Here is a 17,500-nt window from a genome sequence, read left to right as displayed (position 1 = left end):
GTGTTCCCTTAAACAACGTGATGTTGCCGCTCTTCCGGTCCACTTTGAAGTAGTTGGCAACATTGGACGAGGTCGTTTCATCCACCTCGAATATCTTGTCATCCAGGTCGAAGTCATCCAGATCCGTCATGTAAACAGTTCCGATGACCATCGATGGGAGCTGTCCCTAGAATGACGAAGATGAACAGTTTTACAAAAACTTATTATTTAGGAAGAGACGTGTTGGAGTCAAGTAGTCATCCATTATCCAGTAATCAACTTTCCTTGTGTCCATTTAGCATCGCAACCATAATTATCATTATTATTCAGCAGATGAACCCTGTTCATATGGAATAAACCCATATGGGTCATTGACTTGAAATTCCAGCTTCCAAAGAATATTAGGAAGAAACAAGAGAAGGTAAATGGAAGTACAGAAAGAAATCTCACTTATTACAAAGAAAAAATAAATTAATAAAAAGATAAAGATGTATTAAAATGCAAGGAGAATAGCACTGGGGTAGTAATGCACTGCATCTTTGCCTGAACTATTACACGACATCCTCAGGGAGACTGTTCCATAGTCCAACGGTGTGAGGAATAAAGGACTCTGGAACTGAGAAGTTTGACAGTGAAGCACATTTACTGGATATTGGTGCTGCTGTCCAGCGAATCTGGTTGCCCTCGGCAGATAAAGCGGATCAGGGATCAATTGAGAATGTGAAAGAGCTCTGTTAAAATACAACTTACGGAAAATGGACAAACAAGAGACCACCCGCCGATGCTTCAAGTCATAACTGCTGATATTAGGAAACAGAAACCTACCATCATCACGAACCACTCTATCTAAAAGAGACAAGTCTCTAGCAGAAGTAGACATAATAAATACAACACAAAAGTTGACTGCACCTGGTAATTGTAGACCTTAATCTCGCTCCTCCCGTCGGACATTGGAGAATCGTTCTCGTCGCCGACCTCTAGGGTGAGGAGACGGATGCCCCTCCGCCCCGTCTGATCTTGGGTCACGAAGGGAAGGGAGTACACCTTCTGTTCCTCTCGGTCCAACGACGCCACGGGAATCAGGCGGTACGTGGACCTTCCTCTGGAAATGGGAAAGGTAAACAGAGACACTTGTTATATACACATCAGCATTATAGATTCACTTCATTCTGTCTCTGTATTTCGAGTAAACCTCGTCGTTTTCAAAACATCCCAATGAATATGTGATCATTTAGAGCAGCCTGCTCAAACAGAGCTTATGTCGAGAGAGCAAGGAACTTCAGGTAAACAAGGTTTGTGTGTGTTTGTCAGAGAGAGAGAGAGAGAGAGAGAGAGAGAGAGAGAGAGAGAGAGAGAGAGAGAGAGAGAGAGAGAGAGAACGAGCATCGAGGTGATTAGAAGCCTTTTCTTATATTCCCCTCTCTTTTTAGACAAGTGTTAGGGTCACGGATCACAAGAAGATTAATGATTATTGTTATTATAATTATGACTTCTGGAGTAAAACAATTATACTAACTTCAACTGAAATGTAACAAAATCATTAACTTTGTTGAAATAACAAACAGGAATACATCCATAACTACTTTATGAAACCCATAGGTTTCATATCACATCATTTCGTTTTTCATTAATTCATAAAACTTAGAAGTTTCATATAAAGACTTCGTTCCATCTTTAGCGAACTGTTGAAACGTCGACCCAACTCTTCGCTATGAAATATTTATCATCAGGAGACGAATGCCACACTTACCCACCAATCTGGAGACTGAACTTCTCCAACCAAGAAGCTGGAGTCCCTGGGTCAAACTCCATGGTGCAAGGACAGCCATGGTCACCACCATCAACATCGTCAAGCTTTATGGTTATGGATTCGACATCTTCAGGGTACAAGTTTTCCATGATTTTGGCGTAACCGTTCTCCTGCAGTGGACGAAAACAAGTAAATTTGTTAATGGGGTCATATGCAATCTGTAAAATCTAGTTCACAGAGTTTTCTAACGCTGTCGTTGAGGAGAATTTCTGTTTCATATTACTGAATTATTATTATTATTATTATTATTATTATTATTATTATTATTATTATTATTATTTATTATTATTATTATTATTCAGAAGATGAACGCATTCATATGGAACAAGCCCACCACAGGGGCCACTGACTAGAAATTCAAGCTTCCAAAGAATATGGTGTTCATTCGAAAGAAGTAACAGAAGGTAAAGGAAAATACAGAAAGAGGAGATCAGTTATTAGAAAACAGATAAATTAACAAGCAAATAAATAGATAAATAAAAATGTAAGTAAATTATTAAAAAACAAGGAGAAGCGGCATAAGGAGATATATATAAGAGGTTGGAAAATTTTCTGTAAAAGGACTTGGAAACAGTTTTTGCTTTGGTAGTTATACAGGAATAATATTTTCAAAGCTTCTAGCTACATTCATTTGCCATACATTCATACACTTATCTTTAGGAAAAATAATTCATTTGTCAAATTCATTTAGAACTTATTGATCGACCTTTGTCATTTCTGAAGTCATTAAAGTTATATCGTTGGGCGTGATTATAATGAACGAGATACCCAAACAAGTACACACTCCAGTGAAAGCATAAAATATGACTACCTATTATTACATAACGCAAGGCTGCTGTTTTGCTCATCCTTGATCGGCAAATCGAAAATGAGGCTTTGTTTCCTGAAGGCTTCGTAAACATTAGCTATTCCAAGTACTTGAGCAAAATCTGTTTACCTGGATATCAAGCACATTCGTTCTGATACCTCTCCCACACTGTCTTGCTGGTATTTCCTCGGCCTCTCCTCCTCCTCCTCCTCCTCCTCCTCCTCCTCCTAAACTCTCAATTTTTGTTACCCTATTCCCCTGCATTCTCTACACGTGAGCTAACCACTTATTCATCTTTTCACCTAAGCCAACCACTTTATCACATTCCTTACATTTGCATTAATTCCTGATCCAGATATACTAGAAAATCAGCCATCGTAACAACCACAACTTTCTCTTTGTTATATCTGTCATTCAGTTACAAATATCTCTTATTAAAGGTCAACAATCTTATAACAGGAAGTTATCGCAGCATTTGTAAGCGCAATATCTGGACATTGCCGCCCAAGGAAGTTTCACTGCCTTGAAATATTAAGGAAGATAAGCACCTCCAGATGTTTTAGTTAGAGAAGAAGAACTGAAAACTGAAGTGGGTGCAGCTAACTGCAGAAAGGACACCGCAAACACCCTTCAGTAATGCCTTCAGTGCAACACCTGGCGTGCACTGACGGCACTACAGCCCTGTGGTTGAAGATACATGAGGAATGTCTGCTGGAAGATGTTTTAGTTGAGAAGGAATGGAAAGGTGTGAAGAAAAGTGAGTTCGGTGAGAAGGGAGTAAGAATATTATACAAATCTAACCACATGAAAGGCAAAGCTGACATGAACACTTCTATGACGTTCACGATGAAATAAGAAATTTTATGTCAGGATAATCACAGGTTCACCAGGGGAACTTGTCGGTAAAGCTGTTTAGGAACAGGTGCAAAAGCAAAGGGTTAGTTAACGTAACAACGAGATGTATAAATACGAAGCTGCAGGATGTAAGAGTTGATCACACATCAGTATACAAGATGAATACAACAGTTAATGTCAAACTATGGAAAAAAATAATCTAAGTCTGATGACAATTTTATTACAAATACTTCAGGGAGAAAAAGTTAGTCTTTAGGGATGTAAATCCTGAGAGAAAGGTTAATGAGCAGACTGATCTTGAACAGCTGGCAAATGAAGAGGTAGCCTACTGTTTGAGAAGAGTTCAATACAGTCCAGTGCTGATAAAATGAGGATATGAAAGAGGCACTGCATATGGAGGGTAGTAGACAGGCAAATATGACTGTAACAGAAGGGCTGGAGGGATTAGTTTTAATTCATGAATACTTATGCAAGTAATATGAGGCTATAATTAAAATTTTGGAGAAAAATATAGAGGCCGTAGACTGAATTAATAGAGTGGCTTACGAAAGTTCGCAAAAATGTAAGGAAGGCAGAAAGGTTACAAAAAAAAAAAAAAAAAAAAACAGACTCCTCGAGTAAATGGTTTAAGAAATATTGTTTAAGAATATAATTCGGGGATATTATGTTAATTAGTATACTTGGGAAGACGTTGCTAGGGATCTGACTGAGAACGTGGGATATGATAGAAGGACTGACAGAGGAGAAGCATTGCAGGTTCAAGAGGGTAGAGCGCGTGTGGAAGAAGCTCATTTGGCCAAATAATTATTTGAAGTTTGAGATCAAACGGATCTAACCATTTACGTACTACATGGACCTAGAAAAACGCATATGATACTGAGAAGAATTCATTTGTGATATTGCTGAGGATGTAGTTTTAGTTAAGGTAATGTTAGATTATGCAAACGATAGAATGACTTATTTGGTGTAGACCATGGTCTTAGGAAAGAGTGTTATATGTCTGTGCGGTTTATTTATATATCTAATATCTATGGATGTAGTGGTGTCGAAAATAAGAGGAAGTACAGGATATGGATACAAAGCTACGGGACAGAAAAAGGAGTCTTGCACGACCTAAAGAATGGTTGATGCTTGCAAAGAATACGGCATTATTATTATTATTATTATTATTATTATTATTATTATTATTATTATTATTATTATTATTATTATTATTATTATTATTATTCAGAAGATGAACCCTATTCATATGGAACAAGCCCACAGGGCCACTGACTTGAAATTCAAATTTCCAAAGAATATGGAGATTTGGAAGAGAAACAGCAGGGCTCAGCGAAAGAGTATGGAAGTGTATGTGGGTGGAGAAAGATGAAAGTGAATGTGGTCAAGAGTACGGTTATTGAGGTGAATGGAAACCAGGAGATGGAGCAACAAATGTTGATATGGATGGCAACAGAAATAGAGCTGTTGATTTTCATCTGTATGTGAGAGCAATGTCACGAATTGTGGTGTGATTAAGGTCGTGCATCCCGGAATAGTAACCGTGGACATTTTACAAAGAATTTTCCGCGTTTGAAGGAAGTGCGTTTTTGTGCGTGTTTAAATTAGGAGAGAATGGTATTATACGTGTGATGCGAGATGCTTGTAAATGAGGTTTGTGTGTATCTCAACGGAACAGATAAATTCATCTTAGTTTCGAGAAAGGAAAAGTGATTCTGTATAGCACTCACCGGCAGATGTATGTGCGGGTGGTTGTCATTGAGATCTTGTATGACCAGATGAACGGTGGCGGGGTCAGCATCATGACCTCTTCCTCCTTCGTCGTTGGCTCTCGGATACAAGGTCATTATGCCCTTCTTAGCAGACTCGCGATCCAAGCACTGAAGGCATAAAAATTCACGGTTTTATAGGCAGCTCTCGCTCATTGTAAAATGGAGGAAGAAGGAGGAGACCTCTTTCCTCTTTTGCCTTTAAGCTCTTTTGTGGCTGAAAGTTCGGAAAGGGGAAAACCGCATTAACATCACAAAAACAATTCGTGCTCACATCTGTTCCCTCAAAATAATGGCATCAAACTGACATCTTCTCTACTACAAATATTAAAACTCCCCACAGCAGACAGGAAGTGTTTGGAAACATAACCATAAACTTAGGTACTCACTCCTTTCAGCGACAAGTCTCCAGTCTTGCTGTCTATGGTGAAGTTGTGGAGCTCGATTGGAGACAGGTAATACAGCATGTTTTGGTCGACATTGTTGGGTAAGTCCGGGTCTAGCGCGGATACCTGAGAAAAAGAAATTAACGGAATTTTGTTTATCAAGTATCGATAGCCATAAAAAAACTCTCACAAGATACAAGCCTCCTGTCATTCAGCCTTGTGTTTCTTACAATAAACGTAGATCATCATCAGTTACCCCTAGGTTGCCTCCACACTACAGTAAAACGTATAAAATATGACTTACCGCACGGACATCACAAACAGGTTGAATACAAGTCAACGACTTATTAGTAGTTGTAGCCAACGGTTATTCAGCATTTGCCAGAGATTCGTTCTCCATTGGCGGTTGTTGACTTGTTTTCAACTTACTTGCTTGTGATATGTAAGCAAGAGGTTGTTGACATGTGCTTATGACACGCTTTACTGTGGTGTGGACTCACCCTTAAATAACACCTAGAGGTGAACCCCACCCTCCGTTAACGAATACACCACACCACAAACAGGATTATTATTTGTATTATTCTAAATGATCTCTCGATGCTTATTGGTCACAAAAGAAGATTGTTCCCGGAGAAATAGGGATATAATTACAAGAACCTTTGTTAATGTCAGACGACACTTCAATAAGGATATGCTCTCTGTAACTGCTGGCGATCAAAAATAAATCAGAGCCTCGAAAAATCGTTTGAATACTGACAAGAAGAATGATATTCTCTGTTAACCTTTGATTAATACCAGAAAGTAAAGCAGACCTCCTGACGGCTTTAGCTGAACAGCACCAACAAAATAATACACATTAGATGAACACCTACGACTTAATCAGAATTTACATCTCTATATGCGTGGCAAATGCCAAATATAATTCTCCCATACCTTATTTGGGTAGCTGTATGTGCTCAGCAACCCTGGCTTTCAGCGTTTATGATAATTATTCTATTTTATTTATTGCTGGTTATTACTGATTACATCAAGGCCTCTAAGACATTCTACACAAAAAGATGTTACTAGAAAGACGACAGAATATGTTGCAAAACACAAGAAGTCAGAAGCTAGTCTAGCAAAACATTAGGCAGCTCTGAGAAATTCAGATAGAAATCAAAACCAGTTAGCACCGAAATTATGAGGAAAGGCTAAAGTACAAAACTATAAGGAAAACAAAGCTAGACGAAAGCAGGGAAATTATGAAGAAAGGCTGAAGTACAAGACCATAAGGAAAACGAACCTAGATGGAAGAGCGGAAAATATGAAGAAAGGCTGAAGTACAAGACTACAAGGAAAACGAACCTAGACGAAAGCACAGAAATGATTGAGAAAGGCTGAAGTACAAGACTACAAGGAAAACGAACCTAGACGAAAGCACAGAAATGATTGAGAAAGGCTGAAGTACAAGACTATAAGGAAAATGAAGCTAGACGTAAGCACAGAAATGATTCAGAAAGGCTGAAGTTCAAGACCATAAGGAAAACGAAGCTAGATGAAAGCACAGAAATGATTGTGAAGGGCTGAAGTACAAGACCATAAGGAAAACGAAGCTAGATGAAAGCACAGAAATGATTGTGAAGGGCCAGCTGAAAGGACTAAAAAACAAAATCTAGATGAAAGCACATAAATGAAAACGTACAAGACTAAGGGAAAATGATGAAAGCACAGAAATGATTGTGAAGGGCTGACGTACAAGACCATAAGGAAAACGAAGCTAGATGAAAGCACAGAAATGATTGTGAAGGGCTGAAGCACAAGACCATAAGGAAAACGAATCTAGATGAAAGCACAGAAATGATTGTGAAGGGCTGACGTACAAGACCATAAGGAAAACGAAGCTAGATGAAAGCACAGAAATGATTGTGAAGGGCTGACGTACAAGACCATAAGGAAAACGAAGCTAGATGAAAGCAGGAATGATTGTGAAATGATTGTAAAAGACCATAAGGCTGAAGTACAAAATGACTATAAGGGGCTGACGAAGACCATAAGGAAAATGAAGCTAGATGAAAGCACAGAAATGATTGAGAAAGGCTGAAGTACAAGACTATAAGGAAAACGAAGCTAGATGAAAGCACAGAAATGATTGAGAAAGGCTGAAGTACAAGACCATAAGGAAAACGAAGCTAGATGAAAGCACAGAAATTATTGAGAAAGGCTGAAGTACAAGACTATAAGGAAAACGAAGCTAGATGAAAGAACAGAAATTATTGAGAAAGGCTGAAGTAAAGACTATGAAGCTAAACGAAAGAACGGAAATGATTGAGAAAGGAAACTATAAGGAAAACGAACCTAGACGAAAGCACAGAAATCTCTGAGAAAGGCTGAAGTACAAGACCATAAGGAAAACGAAGCTAGACAAAAGCACAGAAATTATTAAGAAAGGCTGAAGTACAAGACTATAAGGAAAACGAAGCTAAATGAAAGTACAGAAATTATTGAGAAAGGCTGAAGTACAAAACTATAAGGAAAACGAAGCTAGACAAAAGCACAGAAATTATTGAGAAAGGCTGAAGTACAAGACTATAAGGAAAACAAATAAAAGCATGGAAATTACTGAGAAAGGCTGAAGTAAAGACTATAAGAAAACGATGAAGCACAGACATTATTAAGAAAGGCTGACAAAGACTATAAGGAAAACGAAGCTAGATGAAAGTACAGAAATGATTGAGAAAGGCTGAAGTACAAGACTATAAGGAAAACGGAAATGGAAGAACGGAAAATATGAAGAAAGTCTGAAGTACAAGACTATAAGGAAAACGAACCTAGATGAAAGCACAGAAATGATTGAGAAATGCTGAAGTACAAGACCATAAGGAAAACAAAGCTAGACGAAAGCACAGAAATGATTGAGAAAGGCTGAAGCACAAGACTATAAGGAAAACGAAGCTAAATGAATGAACAGAAATGATTGAGAAAGACAATAGCACAAAATTATAAGGAAAACAAAGGTAAATGAGAGCATGGATATTATAAAGAAAGACTAAAGTAAAAGTCTAAAAGGAAAACGAACCTAGATAAAAGTACAAAAAGTTTCAAGAAAAGCTAAAGTAAACATCTATAAGGAAAATTAAGCTAAATGGAAGCAAGGATGTTATGAAGAAAGGTTGAAGTACAAGACTACAAGTAAAACAAAGCTAAATGAAAGCACAGAAATTATTCAGAAAGGCTGAAGTATGAGACTATGAGAAAAACAAAGTTAATTAAAAGCATAGAAATTATGAAGAAAGGCTAAAGGAAAAGTCTATAAGGAAAAGGAAGCTAAATGAAAGCACGAAAATTATTAAGAAAGGCTGAAGTACAAGAACATAAAGAAAACGAAGCTAAATGAAAACAGAAATTATTGAGAAAGGCTGAAGTACTAGACTATAAAGAAAAAGAAGTTAGACGAAAGCATGGAAATTACTTAGACGAAAGCATGGAAATTATTGAGAAAGGCTGAAGTACAAGACTGTAAGGAAAACAAAGGTAAATGAGAGCATGGATATTATGAAGAAAGGATAAAATAAAAGTCTATAAGGAAAACGGAGCTAAATAAAAGCACAGATATTACAGAGAAAGGCTGAAGTACAAGACTATAAGGAAAACTAAGCTTGAAAAGCACAGAAATTATTGGTAAAGGCTGAAGTACAAGAAGGTAAGGAAAACTAAGCTAGACGAAAGCATAGAAATTATTGAGAAAGGCTGAAGTACAAGACTATAAGGAAAACGAAGCTTAATGAAAGCATGGAAATTATGAAGAAAAGCTGAAGTAAAAGACTATAAGGAAAACAGAAGCTAAAAAAAGAAAATTAAAGAAAAAGTAAAAGTCTACAGAAAATTATGAAAGAAAGGTAATTAGAAAGGCCAAGTGCAAGTCTACAAGGAAAATGAAAGCTAGATGAAAGAACAGAAATTATTGAAGAAAGGCTAAAGAAAAAGACTATAAGGAAAATGAAGCTAGACAAAGCATGGAAATTATAGAAAAGGCTGAAGTACAAGACTATAAGGAAAATGAAGCTAGATGAAAGCATGAAAATTATTGAGAAAGGTTGAAGTACAAGACTATAAGGAAAACAAAGCTAGACGAAAGCATGGAAATTATAGAGAAACCTGAAGTACAAGACTATAAGGAAAATGAAGCTAGATGAAAGCACAAAATTTTCAAGAAAGGCTAAAGTAAAAGACTATAAGGAAAACAAAGCTAAATGAAATAAGAGAAAATATAAAGAAAACCTGAAGTAAAAGGCTATAAGAAAAACGAAGCTAGATGAAATCACAAAAAGTGTGAAGAAAGGCTGATGTACAAGACTATAATGAAAATGAAGCTAAATGAATGCACAGAAATTATGAAGAAAGGCTGAAGTACAAGACTGTAAGGAAAACGAAGCCAGATGAAAGCATGGAAATTATGAAGGCTAAAGTAAAAGTCTATAGGGAAAACGAAGGTAGATAAAAGTATGGAAATTGGGAAGAAAGGCTGCAGTACAAGACTGTAAGGAAAACGAAGCTAGGTAAAAGCACAGAAATTATTGAGAAAAGCTGGAGTACAAAACAATAAGGAAAATGAAGCTAGATGAAAGCACAGAAATTATAGTAAAGGCTGAAGTACAAGACTATAAGGAAAACGAAGCTAGATGAAAGCACAGAAATTGTAGTGAAAGGCTAAAGTGCAAGTCTACAAGGAAAATGAAGCTAGATGAAACCGTGGAAATTATTGAGAAAGGCTGAAGTACAAGACCATAAGGAAAATGAAGCTAGACAAAAGCATGGAAATTATGAAGAAAGGCTGAAGTACAAGACTATAAGGAAAATGAAGCTAGATGAAAACATGGAAATTATGAAGGCTAAAGTAAAAGTCTATAAGAAAGCGAAGCTAAATGAAAGCATGGAGATTATTAAGAAAAGCTGAAGTACAAAACTGTAAGAAAAACGAAGCTAAATGAATGCATGCAAATTATGAAGAAAGGCTGAAGTACAAGACTATAAGGAAAATGAGGCTAGATAACAGTACAGAAATTATTGAAAAAGGAAGAAGTACAAGACTATAAGGAAAACAAAGCCAAATGAAAGCACAAAAATTATTGTAAATGTTGAAGTACAAGACTAAAAGTAAAAAGAAGCTAGATATAAGCAAGGAAATTATTGAGAAAGGCTGAAGTACAAGACAATAAGGAAAATTATGCTAGATGAAAGCATGGAAATTATAGTGAAAGGCTGAAGTACAAGAATATAAGGAAAATGAAGCTAGATGAAAGCACAGAAATTACTGAGAAAGCCTGAAGTACAAGTCAGTAAGGAAACCATACTAGATAAAAGCATGGAAATTACGAGGAAAGACTGAAGTCCAAGACATAAAAGAAAATGAAGGTAGGGAAAGCACAGAAAATATGAAGAAAGGTTGAAATATTAGACCATAGGGAAAACGAAGCTAGATGAAAGCACGGAAATTATTGAGAAAGCCTGAAGTACAAGTCGGTAAGGAAACCATACTAGATGAAATAATGGAAATTACGAAGAAAGACTAAAGTACAAGACATAAAAGAAAATGAAGCTAGAGAAAGCACAGGAAAATATGAAGAAAGGCTGAAATACTAGACCATAAGAAAAACGAAGCGAGATGAAAGCATGGAAATTATGAAAAAGTCTGATGTAGAAGAGTATAAGGAATGCAAAACTAGATGAAAACACAGAAATGATGAAGTACAAGGTTATAAGAAAAATGAAGGTAGATGAAAGGAAGGAAGGTATGAAGAAAGGCTGAAGTACAAGATTATATGGAAAATGAAGCTAGAGAAAGCACAACAGTATGAAGAAAGGTTGAAGTACAAGACCAAAGGAAATTATGAGGAAAGGCTGAAATACAAGACTATAAGGAAAAGGAGGCGAGAGGAAACTCGACTCTCTGAAAACGGCCTCACCTTCCCGAAGGTGACGTTGCAGTCGGTGTTTTCTGTGACGCTGAAGGTGTAGTTGCTCTTCTCGAACACGGGCTGGAGGTCGTTGACATTCGTGACGTCGATGATGACGTCAATTTCAGCCGGAGGGTTGGCTCCATCGTACACCCGAATTCTCAGAGTGAACTGAAAACAGAACACGAAGAAGAAAAGAGACAAGTTTACAAATAGATTTGGAGTGACAAGGTTTATAACATTCCGGAAACCTAATGTCGCTGATTAAGTGAATTCAGAGATGAAATCTGACAACTTACGAAGAGAAACGATAGCGGAAGACATCAATGGCAAAACGTGACTATTTACAAAGGTTGAAGCATCAGCTGATAAAGAGGCTTCCCAATAAAGACATCATTGTGAAAAGTAACCGTAGTTGGGATCACATGTTCATAATGAACTCGTTTTCATCAGATGAAAAGAAGTGAATGAAAAAGTGTTCGTGGAAAACTTCAAGTTAACAACTAATGATCTAAACAATGAACTTTTAACCTTTGATCCATTAATTAGAACGCTCTTGCTGGTAAGGGTCGAGTTTTATTGGAAGACCATACTCTCTGCTGCTGGTAATATGTTGATGCAAGTTGTTAGCTTTAATGTGTTCATTTATTACTTTGCTAATTTATCTGTTTTTTTTTCTAATAACTGATCTCCTCTTTCTGTATTTCCCATTACATTCTGCTACTTCTTTTGAATGAATACTGTAATATTTTTTGGAACCTTGAATTTCAAGTCAATAGCCCCTGTGGGCTACTTCCATATGAATAAGTTCTTCATCTTCTGAAATAATAATAATAATAATAATAATAATAATAATAATAATAATAATAATAATAATAATAATAATAATAATAATAATAATAATAATCAGTTGATTAAATGATAGATAAAACTGAGAAAGGACAGCTGATATGGCTAGGTCATCTATCGAGGATGGAAATAGAATTGTGAAGTGGAAGGTGGGATTGGACGCTCATCACGGGATCTCCATTCTCCACGTCGTTTCAGGTAAACGTTGGATGATTAAGTACAGAAGTTCTGACAAAGAATAATTCTTCTTAAATTGAACAGTCAAGAAGGAGGGAACAATTGAAAACAGACGAGAGTTGAGAGACATCAGATCCCTACCCACTGAATTTAAAAAGAATTACTGCAGCCGAACAAGTAAGTATTGTATTCATTTAACGAATTACCTGAAAAATAAATATATACACAATTCTAGATTAGCTCTTATAAAATAAACAAATACGCCCTAATCAAACAAGTTTTACATAGAAGAAAGATGGAATAATGACATCAAACAGAACTCAGCCACTAAACTTACTGCTTAACTACCGATGAAAATGTTGACCTCACAATTTCTAACAACAATCATGCATAGACGGCAGGTCAATCAGAACGCTGGAATTGAAAATGACAATTCCTTATTACAATTATGATAGAATACAGTACAGTTTACTTATATGAAGAAAATTTGATATTTTCGCAAATACATCAAAATAAAAGTATTTTCACAAACGTGAAAATACTGAAAACCGTGTTTGAATTCATGATGACTGTTTATACTAAAGATTTTCCAATGTCCAGTGATGATATTGACAAAGAATGAAACAAAAGCAGTCTGATTACAAATCAAAACAGTCATTTTAAATATCATCTTATATTAGAATAAAATCATGTAATTCAGGAAGACTTTATAATGAAATCTGAATGCCAAGATTTTGACTTTTCCCCATGAAAGACAATGAAAAGAGGCTTGTTAGTGGTTGGACCTCCAGCAAGATAAAGAGATCCGAAAATAAAGAAAATGAAAAAGTTTCTAGAAAAAAAATGCAAATGCGATGAAAATATTCAATAGAACCTATTATTATTATTATTATTATTATTATTATTATTATTATTATTATTATTATTATTATTATTATTATTAATTATTATTAAGAAGAAGATAAACTCTCCTCATAAGGAACAATACCTCAGCGGCCATTGGAATTGGAATTCAAGCTTCCAAAGAAAATGGTATTCACTCGAAAGAAGTCGCAGAAGGTAATGGAAAATACAGAAAGAAGAGATCAGTTATTAGAGAAATAGATAAATTAGGAAATTAGTAAATAAATAAATAAATAAAATGTAAGTAAATTATTAACGCAAGACTGAAAAGGAAGAGGGAATGGAAGTAAAGTAAAAGGCTACAAATTGGGTATAGCAATGGGCTGATGGGACGCTGCAAACATTTTCAAGTAATGCTCACAGTGCACCACATTAGGTGCACTGTCGGTACTACCCCGCTACGGGTGATGATGCGGGAAGAACGCAAAAGTAGGAAGGCAGGAAAAGAAGAAAAGTAAGAGAATAACATGGTAACTGTGGCTACCTACATTTCGGTCGTACACGGGATGGTCATAGTCCAAGACTTTGTTGACAAGGATCTCGCCCGTTACTTCGTCGATTCGGAACTTCTGCTCCCCGTTGCCTTCCACGATCCGGTACTCGAAAAGGTTCACTGGAGAGGGGGGGAAAGGAGGTGAATTAGGACCTTTTAAATTGAGCGTAGCTAGGGAAGATTTAATTAGAAGCCATTTTTTTCTGAGTACTGTCGCTCGTTACCTTAAAGATATTGTTTCCTATGATGATATTTCAGAGGATGAAAGGAATATTTGAATATGCCTTTCAAATAAGCCTTTAAAACTTTATCATTAAAACAATTATGTTTGCAGGACAGTATGCATTATTGTTAGGGCTACCTTTTTCATATTTATAAAAGATGATGGCACTTAGGTGTCTCTATATAAAATAAAATATATGAAGGTTAAATAAAGTTCTAAATGTCTCGCGAGAACTAAAGGTTCTAAAACTTCTTAGCTCCAACTACATCGGGAATCTCGAAATCTCCTCCCTTGTGCTCGTCCTAACAGACCTTCCGCTCTACGCTTGTGTAAAACAGACCCAGAAAAAGAATATTTGCATCAAAAATAATATTCTTAATGAAGACTCCACCTGTTGTGTAAAACGGACTCAGAAAACGAACTTTCATAACGAAAACAATATCCTTAATGTGGCTTCCGGCTGTTGTGTAAAACGGACTCAGATAATGAATATTCCTGTCAAAAACAGCATCCTTACCGACATCAGAGTCCTCGACGGCCAACTTGACTCCCGTAGACTTTCCAACCTCTCGATTCTCCGGCAGTTCCACCTCGTAGATGCCGTTCAGGTGATCGAAGACAGGGAGGAACGTCGTTCAGGTCTTGCACCGTGATCCAGTAGATCGTCATTCGTTCGTGACCTGCAAAAAAAAAAAAAAAAAAAAAAAAATCGCTCGTGACCTGCAAAAAAATGAAAAATCGCTCGTGACCTGCAAAAAAAAAAAAAATCACTCGTGACCTACAAAAAAAATTAAAAATCGCCCGTGACCTGCAAAAAAACCAATTCGCTCATTCCCTGCCAAAATAAAATCAATTCGTTCGTGACCTGCAAAAAAACAAATCGCTCATGACCTGCACAGAAAATTTGATCATGACCTGCAAAAAAATTTGCTCGTGACCTGCAAAAAAAAATTGCTCATGACCTGCAAAGAAACCAATTCACTTGTGACCTGCAAAAAATTTTGCTCATGACCTGAAAAAACAGCGCTCATGACCTGCAAAAAAAAAAAAAAAAAAAAAAAAAATGCGAATGACCTGCAAAAGGAAAAACAATTTGCTTGGGACATGCCCCCCTAAAAATCGCTCGTAACTTGCAAAAAAATCTCGCTCGTCACCTTTTAAAAACCAATTTGCTCGTACCCTACAAAATATTCTCTCTTTGCCTCCCCCCAAAAAAAAAAATACTCGTGACCTTAAAAAAATAAATTGCTTGTTACCTGCAAAAAAAAAAAGCTGGTGACTTGCCAAAAAAAACTTACTTGTGACCTAAAAAAAATTATCCCCTGACCTGCAAAATAAATTTGCTTGTGACCTGCAAATAAAAAAAATTTGCTCGTGACCTAAAAAAAAATTCTGCTCATGACATGCCGAAAAAGGTTCGCTTGTGACCTGCAAAAAATAAAAAAATTGCTCATGACCTGCAAAAAAAATCGCTCGTGACCTACAAAAAAAAGAAGCTCATGACCTGCAAAAAAAAAAAAAAAATCCTTGGGACCTGCCAAAAAATAAACAATTCACTCGTGATCTGGTTAAAAAACAATTTGCTCATGACCTGCAAAGAAATACAAATTTGCTCATGACTTGCAAAAGAAAACAAATTCGCTCGTGACATGCATTAAAAAATTCACTCATGACCTGCAAAAAAATCGCTTGAGACCTGCAAAAAATATCACTCATGACCTAAAAATAACCAATTTACTCATGACCTGCAAGAAAACCAATTCGCTCGTGACCTGTAAAAAACAAAACAATTCGCTCATGAACAGCAAAAAAAATAATTCTCGTGACCTGAATAATAAATCCCTCTTAAAAAAAAAAAAAAAACAATGCGCTCATGACCTGCAAAACAAATTCACTCATGGCTTGCAAAAAAAATTGCTCGTGACTTGCAAAAAAAAAAAATGTGACCTGGAACAAAAACCAATTCACCCGTGACCTGCAATATATAAATTGTTCATGACCTGCAAAAAAAAATTCGCTTATGACCTGTAAAAAAAAAAAAAAATGCTTGTGACCTGCAAAAAAACGACTGCTCATGACCTGCAAAAATACCAACTAGCTCGTGACCTGTAAAAAAATGCCAATTCGCTCATGACCTGCAAGAAAAATTTGCTTGTGACCTGAAAAAAAATTCCTGGTGACCTGCAAAAAAAAGTTTACTCTTGACCTGCAAAAAAACAATTCACTCATGACCTAAAAAATAGGGAAGACAAGGCGATGGCTGCATGAACTGCTTTGGCAAGGGTCCCCGTGCGAGGGTGTGATAGGAAATGTCATTTCGTTACCACTCTCCTTCGACTCTGAGCTTAACAAAAGGGTGTTGGGTTATGGTGGAAATTATAAGCTATTGTAGGTTTGTATGAGCTGAATACGAAGTATCTCGGGAATGTAACAAACGGCTTTGTAGAATGAGAGGGAATCCAGTGACATCTGCAACATTTTAACAAAAATAGAGATTTTGAAACATACTCAGAGTAGCATGAGTCTTGAAATGGACATAACAAATTCACTGTTATGAATGGGTACAAATATTTAAAAATAAATCTTTACAGAACAGCTTTCGGGAAAGCTATCTGTAGAATTTTATTTTTAAATACATTTGTACCCATACATGGCAGTGGAGCTATTTTTCCAATTGAGACTTTACTCATGGAGGAGAAAATAGAGGTTTAGTCTATGAAAGAGATGAAAAGGCATTTTAATCTGCGAAACGTAGGAGAAATTATCCGTGTACTAACCTGTTTTGCAATGTGCCTGAGCTAGAAAGACTTTCATGGCCGCATGAGCAAAGACAAGTCTGTTTGACAACCTGTCTAGAACGTGGTCTGACAGTACAGACGTGATCACCTGTATTTGTAAGATTTTTCTAAAAACAGGTTGCCTTGAATTGATAAGAATAAGATTTTTTGCATAAAATAAGTGAAAATTCATCATCAGTTGTGTGAATATTTTACCTATCAATTGAAATATACGAAACTTTCTTACAGTGGTATTGTGTAACTTTGCACTTTCATAGAGCCAAAACAGATTTATTTGATTTAATTAAAAATACAAATAAAAGTACAATGATAGTTTTTAGTTTTCTGTAGAAGAAAACTATTGAGCTTGCTTTGTCTGTCCGTCCGCACTTTTTTATCCGCCCTCAGATCTTAAAAAGTACTGAGGCTACAGGGCTTTAAATTGGTATGTTGATCATCCACCCTCCAATCATCAAACATACAAAATTGCAGCCCACTAGCCTCAGTAGTTATTATTTTATTTAAGGTTAAAGTTAGC

General features: G+C 36.3%; 1 protein-coding gene across 1 annotated transcript in view; it reads right to left on the bottom strand.

Moving 5' to 3' along the window:
- The window catches only part of LOC136837876 (DE-cadherin-like), an 86,469-nt gene that overhangs the window by 5,058 nt on the left and 63,911 nt on the right, over positions 1 to 17,500 (bottom strand). The window contains 10 exon segments of the mRNA XM_067102761.1: positions 1 to 160; positions 537 to 552; positions 869 to 1,079; positions 1,734 to 1,899; positions 5,183 to 5,332; positions 5,611 to 5,733; positions 11,550 to 11,711; positions 13,958 to 14,082; positions 14,703 to 14,811; positions 14,813 to 14,865. The exon segment at positions 1 to 160 is cut by the window's left edge and continues 29 nt beyond it. Coding sequence (XP_066958862.1) covers positions 1 to 160; positions 537 to 552; positions 869 to 1,079; positions 1,734 to 1,899; positions 5,183 to 5,332; positions 5,611 to 5,733; positions 11,550 to 11,711; positions 13,958 to 14,082; positions 14,703 to 14,811; positions 14,813 to 14,865 — 1,275 coding nt within the window.

This window comes from Macrobrachium rosenbergii, unplaced genomic scaffold, assembly GCF_040412425.1.
Source record: "Macrobrachium rosenbergii isolate ZJJX-2024 unplaced genomic scaffold, ASM4041242v1 13875, whole genome shotgun sequence".
NCBI classification, from domain to species: domain Eukaryota; kingdom Metazoa; phylum Arthropoda; class Malacostraca; order Decapoda; family Palaemonidae; genus Macrobrachium; species Macrobrachium rosenbergii.
The sequence above is the reverse complement of the archived record's forward strand: the minus strand, read 5'-3'. Positions and strand labels throughout refer to the sequence as shown.